General features: G+C 38.8%; 1 protein-coding gene across 4 annotated transcripts in view; it reads left to right on the top strand.

The window, feature by feature from the left end:
• ganabb (glucosidase II alpha subunit b) overlaps positions 1 to 14,322 on the top strand; it is a 184,665-nt gene that overhangs the window by 67,305 nt on the left and 103,038 nt on the right. For 3 of the 4 annotated variants that reach the window (XM_039760750.1, XM_039760748.1, XM_039760752.1), the window contains exon 6: positions 8,447 to 8,512. The exons of the other annotated variant lie outside the window; for it this stretch is intronic. In XM_039760750.1, the coding sequence (XP_039616684.1) occupies positions 8,447 to 8,512 (66 nt within the window). The remainder of the gene's footprint in view (positions 1 to 8,446; positions 8,513 to 14,322) is intronic. 4 annotated transcript variants of the gene reach the window in all.

Below are 14,322 nucleotides of genomic sequence, written 5' to 3'. Positions count from 1 at the left end.
ATACTGCATTTAATCACACTTTGCATTACAAGCAAAGGGGAACTTTGTCAATGCATGATTTCCTGGTACAACGATTACATTGATCAGCGCATCCCGATTCATTTTACCCTCGCACCACCTTGGTTTGAGAAGAAGTCTGAAAAAATATGAGGTTAACACAGAAAAACAGATCACCAATTCAAGCTTTATGAATAATCGATTCGCCATCAATAATTGTTTTGGTAAAGCCATACTCCGTGTAATCCTCCTTCCATTTAATAATTTTTCCGCCACCAGCCATGATTAAATGAACGGTAAAAAATAAAGAGCGAAGCAAGGGTGACTTATTTAGGCAGGCATATATATGACAGCAACACTCATGACAATGTCAATCATGTTACGTTATTATTAAAATGTTTCCTTTTTCATTACTTCTTTAACACACTACTTCTCCGCTGCAAGGCGGGTATTTTATATATATATATATATATATATATATATATATATATATATATATATATATATATATATATATATATATATATATATACACACACACACACAGCCCACAAAATTAAAGGAACACTTTTTATTGGGCCTGGCATGAAATCAATTAAACCTGTCTGATAATTTTCTGGTTGGTTAAGCAGCTGAGGTCATTGTTAATCACTTTCAGCTGTATTGGTGTTCATGGACTTAACGACAGGTGCACTAAAGTGGCAACAATTAGAAAACCCTCAAAACAGGACTGGTTTTACATGTGGAGGTCATTTCAAGTTTCTCCCTCTTGATCTTTTTGGCTGGTTTTCCACTTGTGCTAGTTTTGGCTTGAGTAATCATCTCTACTGGCAGTATGAGGCGATTCCTTAACCCTACAGAAGTTGCAAGGTTGTCCAACTTCTCCAGGATGGCACATCCACACGTGCTGCAGCAAGAAGGTTTAATGTGTCTCCCAGCACAATCTCCAGAACATGGAGGAGATTTCAGGAGACTGGCTGTTATTCTCGGAGAGCTGGACAGGGCCGTAGAAGGTCCTCAACCCATCAGCAGGACCGATACCTGCTCCTTTGTGCAAGGCGGAACAGGCTGAGCACTGCTTGTGCCCTACAGAATGACCTCCAGAGGGCCACTGGTGTGAATGTCTCTACCCAAACAATCAGGAACAGACTTCATGAAGATGGCCTGAGGGCCCGATGTCCTGTAGTGGGCCCTGTGCTCACTGCCCAGCACCGTGGAGCTCGACTGGCATTTGCTCAAGAACACCAGAATTGGCAAGTCCGCCACTGGCCCTGTACTTTTACAGAGAGAGCAGGTTCACCCTGAGCAGCTGTGATAGGCGTGAAAGAGTCTGGAGAAGACAAGGAGAACGATATGCTGCCTGCAGCTCGTTCAACATGACAGGTTTGGTGGTGGGTCAGTGATGGTCTGGGGAGGCATATCCATGGAGGGACGCACAGACATCTACTGCGTAGGAAATGGTGCTCTGACTGCCATAAGGTATCGAGATGAAATCCTTGAACCCATTGTCAGACCCTACGCTGGTGCAGTAGGTCCTGGTTTCCTCCTAATGCACAACAATGCCCGGCCTCATATGGCTAGAGTATGCAGGCAGTACCTGGAGGATTAAGGAATTGAAACAATTGAATGGCCTTCACGATCCCCTGACTTAAACCCAATAGAACATCTGTGGGACATTATGTTTCGTTCCATTAGGCGCCGCCAGGTTGCTCCTCAGACTGTACAACAGCTCAGGGATGCCCTCATACAGATCTGGGAGGAAATGCCACAAGACACCATCCGTCGTCTCATTAGGAGCATGCCCGACGTTGTCAAGCATGCATACAAGCTCGTGGGGCCACACAAGATACTGAAAAGCATTTTGAGTAGCAGAAATTAAGTTTTTGAAAAAATGGACTAGCCTGCCACATCTTCATTTCACTCTGATTTTAGGGTGTATACACAATTGAGCCCTCTGTAGGCAGAAAACTTTTATTTCCATTAAAAGACTTGGCATCCTTTTGTTCCTAAGCCATTGCCCTGTCGTTATTTGTATAGATATCCAACTTCATATTGAGATCTGATTTATCTAATGTGTTTCTTTAAAGTGTTCCTTTAATTTTTGTGAGCAGTGTATATATACTGCTCAAAAGAATTAAAGGAACACTTTTTAATCAGAGCATAGCATAAAGTCAATGAAACTTATGGGATATTAATCTGGTCAGTTAAGTAGCAGAGGGGGTTGTTAATCAGTTTCAGCTTTCAGTGGTGTTAATGAAATTAACAACAGTTGCACTAGAGGGGCAACAATGAGATGACCCCCCAAAACAGGAATGGTTTAACAGGTGGAGGCCACTGACATGTTTCCCTCCTCATCTTTTCTGACTGTTTCTTCACTAGTTTTGCATTTGGCTACAGTCAGTGTCACTACTGGTAGCATGAGGCGATACCTGGACCCTACAGAGGTTGCACAGGTAGTCCAACTTCTCCAGGATGGCACATCAATACGTGTCATTGCCAGGTGGTTTGCTGTCTCCCTGCACAGTCTCAAGGGCATGGAGGAGATTCTAGGAGACAAGCAGTTACTCTAGGAGAGCTGGAGAGGGCCATAGAAGGTCCATAACCCACCAGCAGGACCAGTATCTGCTCCTTTGGGCAAGGAGGAACAGGATGAGCACTGCCAGAGCCCTACAAAATGACCTCCAGCAGGCCACTGGTGTGAATGTCTCTGACCAAACAACCAGAAAGACTTCATGAGGGTGACCCAAGGGCCCCATGTCCTCTAATGGGCCCTGAGCTCACTGCCCAGCAGCATGCAGCTCGATTGGCATTCGCCATAGAATACCAGAATTGGCAGATGCACCACTGGTGCCCTGTGCTTTTTACAGATGAGAGCAGGTTCACCCTGAGCACGTGACAGAAGTGAAAGGGTCTGGAGAAGCCATGGAGAACATTATGCTGCCTGTAACATCATTCAGCATGAGCAGTTTGGTGGTGGGTTAATGATTGTCTGGGGAGGCATATCCATGGAGGGTCACACAGACCGCTACAGGCTTGACAAAGGCACCTTGGCTGCCATTAGGCATCAGGATGAAATCCTTGGACCCATTGTCAGACCCTATGCTGGTACAGTGGCTCCTGGTGCACGACAGTTCCTGGCCTCATGTGGTGAGAGTATGCAGGCAGTTCCTGGAGGATGAAGGAATTGATACCATTGACTGGCCACCACACTTTCCTGACCTAAATCCAATAGAACACCTCTGGGTCATTATGTTTTGGTCCATCCAATGCCACCAGGTTGCACCTCAGACTGTCCAGGAGCTCAGTGATGCCCTGGTCCAGATCTGGGAGGAGATCCCCCACAACACCATCTGTCATCTCATTAGAAGCATGCACCGATGTTGTCAGGCATGTATACAAGAACACAGGGGCCATACAAAGTGCTGCGTACAGTTTTGAGTTGCTGCAATTAAATTTTGGCAAAATGGACTAGCCTGCCACATAATTTTTTCACTCTGATTTTTGGGGCGTCTTTGAATTCAGGGCTCTGTAGGTTGATCATTTTCATTTCCATCAAACGATGTGGCATCCTTTCGTTCCTAACACATTACCCAGTCTATATCAGTATAGATATCCAGGAGGATTTCTTTTTCCCATTGAGATCTGATGTGTTTTCAAAGTGTTCCTTTAATTTTTTTGAGATATATAAAAAAAAATGAATGACCTCCAAAGAGCGCTGAGACTTTTGATATTGTAAACGTGTCTGCAAAAACTGGGGTCTCCTGCCCAGCAAAAGTCGAGCAGCCGGCGCGCGCATAGCTGTGCCGGCCTTTGAGACGCTGACTGCGCTTCTGCCTTAAGTCAAAGTGAGCACTTTTAATTTTTTCATCCTCCCCTTGAGCTATAGCCCAGACAAGTGCAAACACGGGACCCCTTTTCTACACCGTGGCAAAGTAATATTAAGGCGATTCAAACTTTCTTTTGCACGTATACGATTGAGGTTGTCCGCTCGGATTATGAAGACACGCTCAGGAGTGGAGGACTGACAGTGTCATCACAGCGGATTTAATGGCAGGGACGTCTCACCAGTCTACACAAGACCCACTGCGACTGTCCCCAAAAGGCGATCATATCGTCAGCAAACACATCTCTCTATACTATATAAAAGTAAAAGGCAACTTTCCTTTTTTTTTTTTTTTTTTCCCACACCTTTTTTCCTTTTATCCCAAACCAAACCCTTTCTCTCTTAACACTGCAGAGGAAACAAAACTAATTTTCTTTAATTGCTGGTAATTCCGGTAAGGCACATTACCAGAGGCAGAAATTTGAACGTTCACATAGAAAATGTAATTTCTATACCACAGCTGTCTGTGTAGCGCCTTTCAAAAGGGATCTACTACCGAGAGATGATCCATATACATTTTTGCTGCTGTTAGTACTACTTACCTGTTGTGTTACACAATCTTTAAAATGTAGTTTACCCGCAACCACTCCAGTAGTGCTCAATGTACCTGTACTTCTTAAAACGTTAATGTTTTACTGTTTAGCTTATAGACTATATTTTATTATTTTTCCCTTGCACTCAGTGACCAAAGCTATACAAACACATATAGACACATACATATATATATACACATATATATACAGTAATCCCTCGCTATATCGCGCTTCGACTTTCGCGGTTTCACTCTATCGCGGATTTTAAATGTAAGCACATCTAAATATATATCACAGATTTTTCGCTGGTTCGCGGATTTCTGCAGACAGTGGGACTTTTAATTTATGCTACACGCTTCCTCAGTTTGTTTGCCTTGTTGATTTTATACAAGGGACGCTATTGGCGGATGGCTTAGAAGCTACCCAATCAGAGCATGTATTACATATTAACTAAAACTCCTCAATGCTATAAGATATGCATCCCGCGCGGAGCTTGATTGTTTGCTTGTCTCTGCCTCTCTCTCACCCTCTCTGACATTCTCTGCCTGATGGAGGGCTGTTTGCACAGAGGCTGTTTGCTTAAAAGATACTGACGCTCCTCTAAAAAAATGCCGCTTTATTGCGGTGCTCGGCATATTTAAAAACACAAAAGCACACGTATTGATTTTTTGATTGTTGCTTTAATCTCGCTCTCTCTCTCTGACGTTCTCTGCGCCTGACGGAGGAGATGTGAGCAGAGGGGCTGTTTGCTTAGAAGATACTAACGCTCCTCTAAAAATGAAACTTAAAAGCACAAGTATTGATTTTTTGATTGTTTGCTTTTCTTTGCGAGCGCGCTCTCTCTCTCTCCCTCTGAAATTCTCTGCTCCTGAAGAGATCTATTTGCATTCTTTTAATTGTGAGAAAGAACTGTCATCTCTGTCTTGTCATGGAGGACAGTTTAAACTTTTGACTAAAGGGTGTTATTTCATGTCTAGAGGGCTCTAATAATGTTAACAGTGTGGGAGAGTTTTTATAAGGGCTTAAAATATATAAAAACTACACAAACATATGGTTTCTACTTCGCGGATTTTTGTCTATCGCGGGGGGTTCTGGAATGCAACCCCCGCGATTGAGGAGGGATTACTGTATGTATGTGTGTGTGTGTGTATGTAACAAACACTCATAACAGTGACAAACCAATTACATTGACAATCATGTTACATTATTTTCAAAATGTTTCCTTTTCTTTTTCATTACTACTTTAACACACTACTCCGCTGCGAAGTGTGGGTATTTTGCTAGTCTGATATATATAGTACCATATCATCTCAATATAGAGAAATTTTCTGTTCCAGTCCTTCTCTGATAACCCCCTTTATCTGATCAGCATTTCGACAGTGAACCGCCAGTGGTTCAATGGTGATTGCAAATAGCAGAGGTGACAAGGGGCATCCTTCTCTGGTACCACGTTTTTAGTTTAAAGTAGTCTGAACAAATGTTAATACAAACTGAAACTTCTGGATTGGTAACCAGTAATTTGATCCATTCACAAATGTTCGGGACAAACCCAAATTTCGCTAATATAGTGAAAAGGTATTTTCATTCAATCATGTCATGCTTTTTCTTCATCCAGTGATATTTCTGAGGTGTTTGACTTTGTGGGTGAGTATATTACATTAAATAGGCGTCGAAGATTGGAAGATAAGTGCCGACCCTTGATAAATCCAGTTTGATCTTATATTACTGAAGGCAGCACTTTCTCCATCCTTCTAGCTATAATTTTCTAGAGTATCTTAACATTATTCAGAAGGGAAATTGGTCAGTATGATGCACATTGTAATAAGTCCTTATTTTGTTTAGGAAAGACGATGATTAATGGTTGGCGAAAAGTTTGAGGTAGAATTTGATTGTCTCTAGCTTCTGTAAATGTTGCTAATAGGAGGGGAGCTAGCTGAGCGAAGAATTTCCTATAAAATTCTGCAGGGCCTGCTGCCTTCCTGCCTTGAAGTGACTTTATTGCATCTAGCGCCAGAGGTTTATCCAGTTCCTCCGCACTAAAAGTATCTATTTGTGGTATCTGTAATGTATCCAGAAATGTATTTAATTGTGTGTTGTCTTCTTTAAACTTGGTAGAATATAAGGATTTATAGTCTCTAAATGTGTGCATTATATTTTTATGGTTAATGATTTCATCTCAGTTTGTGTTGGTGATTACTGGGATTGCATTGCAAACTTCTTGCTTGTGGATTTGTTCAGCTAAAAACGTATTTGCTTTCTCTCCGTGTTCATAGTAATGATGTCTGGATTTATAAATTAGTAGTTCAGTTTCTTTAGTTGTCAAGAGGTTGAGTTCTGAATTCAGAGCCTGCCTTTTCCTATGTAGAGCCTCCCTTGGAGGCCTGGCATGTTCTTCGTCTATTCTAGTAATTTCGCTTTTTAGCTCTGATACTTTCTTGGCTTTGAATTTATTCCTGTGGGAAAGATCTGAAATCTGTCCTCTTAAGAAGGCCTTTAGAGTTTCCCAGAGTATTCCTACAGAAACCTCTGAGGATGCATTTGTCTCTAGGAAGAAACTGATTTGTTTTTCGATATAAATTCTGTACAGTTCTCATCTTCTAATAGAAGCGGGTTAAGACACCATCTGCGAGTGTGTGGAACGTAGTGACTTTAGCTCCAAGATCAGAGGTGCAAAGTCGGAAATAACAATAGCATCGTACTTGTAAGATTTAACCGTAGGCAGGAAATTATTATTTATAAAGAAATAATCAGTTCTTGAGTAGCAATATTGTATTGGTGAGTAGATAGAATATGTTCTTGAGTTGTGGTTTAGAAACCTCCAGGTGTCTGATAAGTTGTGGTCAGTTAAAAACTATGTAATTGTCTTTGCAGTGTTAAATGTCATCCCCCCCTGTGACAGGAGTCCTATGTAAGAGTGGATTTAAAACACAATTATAGTCCCCAGCCATTATAATTTTGAGTATTCACATTGGAAATGGATGCAAATGCATTTTTTATAAATTCCTTATTGACATTAGGTGCATGAACATTTATCAGAATCAATTTCCAAGCCTTTCTAATACCACTCTAGTTGGAGATACTGCTTTACGCATCTTGTTCTTTTCAGTGCTTTAATAACCTTATTCTTTCAACAATGATCATTTCACTCTTTTTCTCTTCATTCAGCAACTTCTCCATATAATTCTTTCAAGTATGGTTAATCCCTTTATTGTCAATCTTGATTTTCAATTTGGCATTCTTCAGGCACTTCACATCTACTGCATCCTGTCTTTTGTCATCTGCTTTGTGATCCTCAATGTATTTCTCTTTTCTTACTGTGCAGCTCACTAGCCAAATTGTGCATTCTGTCACTCCTTACAGTACTTACACCCCCCCTACCTCTGTGTCATCATTCCACCACCATGTTTCCTGAATCTCCATGGTCCCTTTGTCCATCTGTTGACGATTTCTGTTGTTTTTAGTCAGACATTCTATATAGCCAACAGTCTTGCCATGATGATTCTAAAATCTCATTTGATCTTGTTACTAGTGTTTCAGCAAGAATACACAAATCAAAATGTTTATAAATATATATAAGGGGGGGGGCGATCAAGACTACAATAGAGGGTGGCTAGTTTAAAAGGTGTGTGTTTTTTTTTTTTTTTAAATGAGTGCTTCCCTATTTTTTTATTTGTATTAAAAATATAAAGAATATTTAAGTCAAAACAGTCTGTTTCTAGTGTCTGGCTGAAACAGTTATTAATTTGTACCGTATATTACAGCTTTAGCTGTAAATCCTATTTGTGTGCAGTTTCATTCTGAATATTTTATATTAGTAATTTTGAAATCTCAGACTTTCTAGGGAACATTAATTTACTTTGCTTTTCAGAAGTTTCATTCTTTCTTAAAGAATGTGGTCTTAATTACTGACTCTGAAATGCATCATCTGATATTCATTTTTTCTTTTTTTTTCTTTCTTACTGTTGTTTTTTTTCTCTTCTTCCCTATACTTTCCCTGTCTGAAATTCCCTCCCTTCCCACCCCATTCTCACAGTTTCTCGGATAAAATAAGTAGCACAGTCGGTAGCATGTGGGATAGGATCAAGAGTCTTTTCTCTAGGTAAATTGCTGGTTTTTGGTTCTGTATGTATTTATGATTTTGTTTTAATTTAAACAATAGTTCACAGATTGTGTATTTGTATTGATTTTCTGCAAGAATTTCTCTAATTACCTGTTCAGATCATTCTGAAACTCTGCAAATATGCTAATTCTTAATTTCTTGCTAATTTCAGTTTTCCATCTTTATTTCTGATAGAGCAAACAGCTGATAATATTGGCTTTTAAGTGTTATTGTTTTACCTTTCCTGTTTACACTTTATTTGCATTTGTGTAAATAAGTTTGAGTGACTGCCATAATAGTGTTTTATGCATATTTAGTATAGATGCTAAATTAAAAATCCTATTTAAAGACCTACTTTTACCATCCTATCATAGTCTCCTATAAGCCAGCTTGACATATATATATATATATGTGTGTGTACAGTATAATTTTCCTACCGTGCTTGTTGGTCTACAAATGTGGGCAAACTGCAGCCTCTTTATATAAAGTTTTAATAGTCATTCTTTTGAGAAAAATTCAGTCATTCAGTTAATTTCATGAATTCATAAAATGACTAGTTAATCTTTGTAAAAATATTAACAAGCTTGCATTATGTATTCTGTGCTAAAATGATGTTCTGAATTAGAATTTAATCTAAATTTTTACAATAGTGTGCTGTATTCATAACATTTGACACAAATCCTTCTTGTCAAAGTTTTAGCTAATGGCTTGTTTTGTCCTCCCCTTACAAAGCTTACAAATTCTTCACATTTGTGTGTGTTCTTTTTACACTAAACTAAGATATTCTAGAGCTAGGATAGGTAAAGAAATGAATCGCCAATATACATGCTTATGTGTTTATGTGAAAGTCTGCATTTATAACATTTAAAACAAGTTTTCTTTGCTTTTTTTTCTTTCACTTTTACTTTTTTAGCCATCACATGGCAATCATTTATCTGTTAACCTCCTTAGCATTACATTTTTTCTCAAAAAAACATGTAAAAAGCATTGCAGTTTTTGGCATGAAAAATAACATTTTCATTAAATCTCATCGTTCTATTGTAAAACGTGCAAAACACAAAGTACAAAGTCAGAATTGTAGAGTTTAATGATACAAATAATAATGAGGAATAATATGAACAGCACACTGCAAATGTGCGAGTGACGTGAGTGTCACTTTGAGATTCCCAGAGTCATTTTCAGTTTCACTGACTGAAGACAGATTCACTTCATAATCACTGCTGATGAGAAGCATTTCTTACACGATGCCATTATGAGGCTAGTAGAAGACGAGTGTACACTATTGCCCATGTAATGCTCTGGCCTCTAACATTGTTGACACTTTTACAGCCTGAGTAAACCTTTGGTCTTACACAAGATGCATCTATACCATTGCTTAAATGACACTCTGCACTTAAGCTTTTAGCTCCATTTTTACAGCCCTAGTGAAACTTGGGTCTAATGCTAAGGAGGTTAATGTCAAATTTAGCATAGGTACAACATCCATTAACAAATGTGAATTCTTTAAATTAGCCTAATGTTGTATTTTCTAAGATTTTTGGGAATAGGTGCTCAAATGTTCAAACTTACAATGCAGTTAATATTTGACAATGCACAATTACATGAAGCAAAAATAGCAGAATGTTTTTGGTTGCTAATACTTTATCATTGTAATTCAAAGTATATTTTTTAGATTATTCCAGTATATCAAAGTATCGTAATCCTGACAGTAGTGGACATAAAGCAGGAATATATCCTACACGCAGTTTCCACAGTCTTTCCAAGAGGATTAATTTAGAATCTCCAGGTGACATGGATGCTTTTGGAACGTGGAAGAAAAAACAGGGTATCTAGAGAGATGCCACAAGCAGACATTTTTTTATAAATATAGAGACTGATGTCAAAGTCCTGTCTTCTGGAGCTGTGACATAGTAACAAAGTAACACACTGATTAGTCCTTCTAAGGTTAAACATTTGTCATTACAATTTATTTGCTGTTGAGTTCACAACATTAAAATTAAGCATATAGTTCTTCAGATAATTCAGTTTAGCTTTTAATTATGTCCACTTCTGGTGTTATTTCAATTAGTGGTACTTTTAAGCTTAGATATTCTTCTAGTCACATAGGTGTACTTGGAAGAAAGATTTAGGCTGTTTAGCAGACACAACTTGCCTGAAAATTACACAAATTACTGAATTTCCAGAAATAAAAAATGTTTATTTTTACATTTATGAAGAAAGCCATAATAACCTTTTTGCTTTCCTCAGCTGAAGACATTTCTTCCTATTTTTGGAAGAAAACAACCCACAAAATTTAACAAAAAGACGTCTTTATTAGTATAAATGCTGATCCAGAACTTTAACATTAAAGTCCTGAACACCCAATTATTACAGTGTGCACACTATATAGCTTGAAAATCAACCCATTGTCTTAGCCATGTTATAAACCAATCTCAAACTGCTTATTTCCTACTAGACAAGACTTACTGTAGGTAATGGCTGGTAACATTTTGGTGAACCTTTTAGGGCCGGTTTATACAGGATGAGACAAAAGTACCAGATTTCAAACGTTTATTGTGTTGTAATGACATTTTTTTTTTGGAATAAAGGGTACACAAAATGCTTTTTTTTCCTCCATGGTTTTCAAAATGTCTTCAAGGTGGTGGCCATCATGAACAATGCACTCTTCAAGACGATTTCTGAACACTCACATGTCTCGTTCGGCCATTTTAAGTGGAATAGCAGTGTTTTCATGGCGAATAGTGTCCTTGAGGGCTTCAAGGTTTTGAGGTCGGTGTGAGTACCTTCGACTTGAGAGAGCCCCACAAGAAGAAATCACAAGGAGCAAGATCAAGAGAACATAAAGGCCAGCCGACATCGCCGTGCAGGGAGATCAACTTCCCCGGAAACATCTTCCGCAAAACTTGCATGAATCTCTGCGCCGTAAAAGCTGTTACTTCATCCTGTTGAAACCAAGCATCCACCACATTCATTTCTTACATTGAAATGCTAGAGAAGTTTCTGTGGCCTCAATTGGAACGTTCTGAAGTAAACATCTTAAAACTGATCCAGTTGTTAAATGCTACGTGGTTCTGGAGCTTCCTTCTGTGCTGACAGCAGTGGCAGGCAGCGACTGCCACACAACACACAAAATCTGATATTCCAGCTTTTTGTACATTTAGAATCCTTAGGTTTATACTTGATATCACTTTCTTGAATTTGTTAAAGCACATATGTTACATTTTGCAGATAAATTGTTAACTTCATTTAAATAAAATTGTAAATAATTCCGCATGTAGTGGTGGCACAGTGGCGGAGCGGTAGCACTGCAGCCTCGCAGTAGGGAGTCATGTCCTTGGTGTTCCCCGTCTGGAGTTTGCATGTTTTCTTGGTAGGTTTCCACAGTGCGCTCTGGTTTCCTTCCACAGACATTCAAGTTTGGGGATTTGGTGATGCTAAAATGACACTACTGTATATGTGTGCTTATATTCACCTTGCGGTGAGCTGATGTCCTGTCTAGGGATTGTTTCTGCCTTGCGCCTGATGCTTACTGCAATGGGTGCATCCCTGGATTGATAGAAGTAATCATTAAACATCCATCTTTTTCAGAGATATTGTGGCATGGCGTCCTAGGAATTTAATAGGCTTCGGGCAATTCACAACACAATGAAGCTGAATGTTGTTTTCTGATTATGATGATATCTCTCGCTGCTACCTGGTGGAATCTTTCAGATTTACAAAGTTTGTGTGCAAGTACAGGGTGATCCAGATCTAATTATGCAGATGCAGATCATCTGGATGATTTTGATTTATGTGGGGACAATTCCAGTTCGGCGCAAAGATGATTCTTTGTGTCATCAGTTTGCATAGTTCTCGATTAGTCCAGGATTTTTCGGGTGATTTTCAATGTAATAAACTTAAGTTATAGCATAATGAAAATTGCATAATTAGATCTGGACCAGCCTATATACATTACACTGCTTGTATAACAGCAACTTCCGCAGGTGCACACTTCGCATGAAGTATAAACCTGGGTTTATTAGCCAGCAAATTATCAGTTTGTTCCTTACAGAGATCATGAATTCTTATCAGTGATGACCTGTCTTTAAATTCCAAGATACTCCTTTAACAAAAACAGGACATAAGTCACATCACCTCCACATAACAATAATCACCGTCTGTGGAAATATTTATGGATGTGATATGCTTAAGATACATATTTGATTGAAATTGAATGAAAATAACTAGTATCAAACTATTTAACATACACGAAACCCAGTTCAGTTTTGTTGTTTTCCAAGTCACAGGATTTAAAATTAAAAATGTTGCACTGCACACTCAAATCTGTAAGAGCGTAGATTATTATCCTGCCTTACATGACTCCAAAGCAGCCACAAAATAAATAAAAGTATTTTGACATGTATGCTGTCACTCCGTGTTCGGATATTGTTTTGTCTTTGTACAAAGTCGCATAGTGGTAATGAAAGTGTGCCTGTGCTTGGAACATTAAGCGGGTTATGAGTGTAGTCCAGTGGAGAAGTAGGAATGGGGGACAATGGTGCTTGGACACGGTATGGAACAAACATGCCTAGTGTAACTACACCCCAAAGTTGGGACAAATGAAAAAAGTAAAGGAGGAATAGATTTGGAAAATTAAAGCACCATGAGTTTGACATTGAAATTTGAATTACTTTGACTACTTCGAAAATATTACTATTACTATTTAGTGATATTTTTTAACAACATCACCATTTATTTATATAGCACATTTTCATACAAATGATGTAGCTCAAAGTGCTTTACATGATGGAGAAAAAAGACAAGTGGTAGTGCTGCTGCTTTGCAGTAAGAAGACTGTGGAAGATTGAGAGTTCGCTTCCCGGTTCCTCCCTATGTGGATAGCAATTTGAGTACTGAGAAAAGCGCTATATAAATGTAATTATTATTATTAAAATAGAATTAGGGAAGACTAACATAGAATAAAAGGTCCGATGGCCAGGGATGACAGAAAAAACAAAAATCTCCAGACACCTGGAGGAAAAAAAAATCTGCAGGGGTTCCAAAGCCACGAGACTGCCCAGCCACCTCTAGGCATTCTACCAAACATAAATGCCCTCAATCAGTCCACATTGTATTCAGGGTTCACCTGGAAGAACTTGATGATGACGGTCATATAGACATCTGGCCTTTAATTCATCAATGTAGGGACATCATGGTGCTTTGATCAGGTGGTGGTGGCAGTGCAGGTCTCCACCACAGAAAACTGGTAACAGAAGAGAAAATAGGGGTTAGTATGAATTTCAGAGCCACCAATAATGATGATAATTGGGTATACAGAGCATCAAACTAAAATGAAGCTATGAGAAGGCCATGTTAAAGTAATGTGTTTTTAGTAGTTGTTTAAAGTGCTCCACTATATTAGCCTGGTAAATTCTTATTGGCAAGCTATTCCAGATTTTAGGTGCATAACAGCAGAAGGCTGCCTCACCACTTTTAAGTTTAGGTCTCCAAATAATAAGCAGACACTCATTTGAAGATCTAAGGTTACGATTTGGAGTGCAAAATGAAAGACATTCTAAAATTGTAAGATGGAGCGAGATTATTTAAGGCTTTGTAAACCATAAGCAGTATTTTAAAGTCAATTCTAAATGACATAGGTAACCAATGTAGTAATATCAATACTGGAGAGATGTGCGCTGACTTTCTTTTCCTAGTTAAGATTGTAGCAGCTGCATTCTGCACTAGTTGCAATCGATTGATGTTTTTTTTTTTTGGATAATCCTATGAGAAGTGCGTTACAGTAATCTAGCCCACTGAAAACAAAAGCGTGA

This window comes from Polypterus senegalus, chromosome 8, assembly GCF_016835505.1.
Source record: "Polypterus senegalus isolate Bchr_013 chromosome 8, ASM1683550v1, whole genome shotgun sequence".
Classification (NCBI taxonomy): domain Eukaryota; kingdom Metazoa; phylum Chordata; class Cladistia; order Polypteriformes; family Polypteridae; genus Polypterus; species Polypterus senegalus.
The sequence above is the reverse complement of the archived record's forward strand: the minus strand, read 5'-3'. Positions and strand labels throughout refer to the sequence as shown.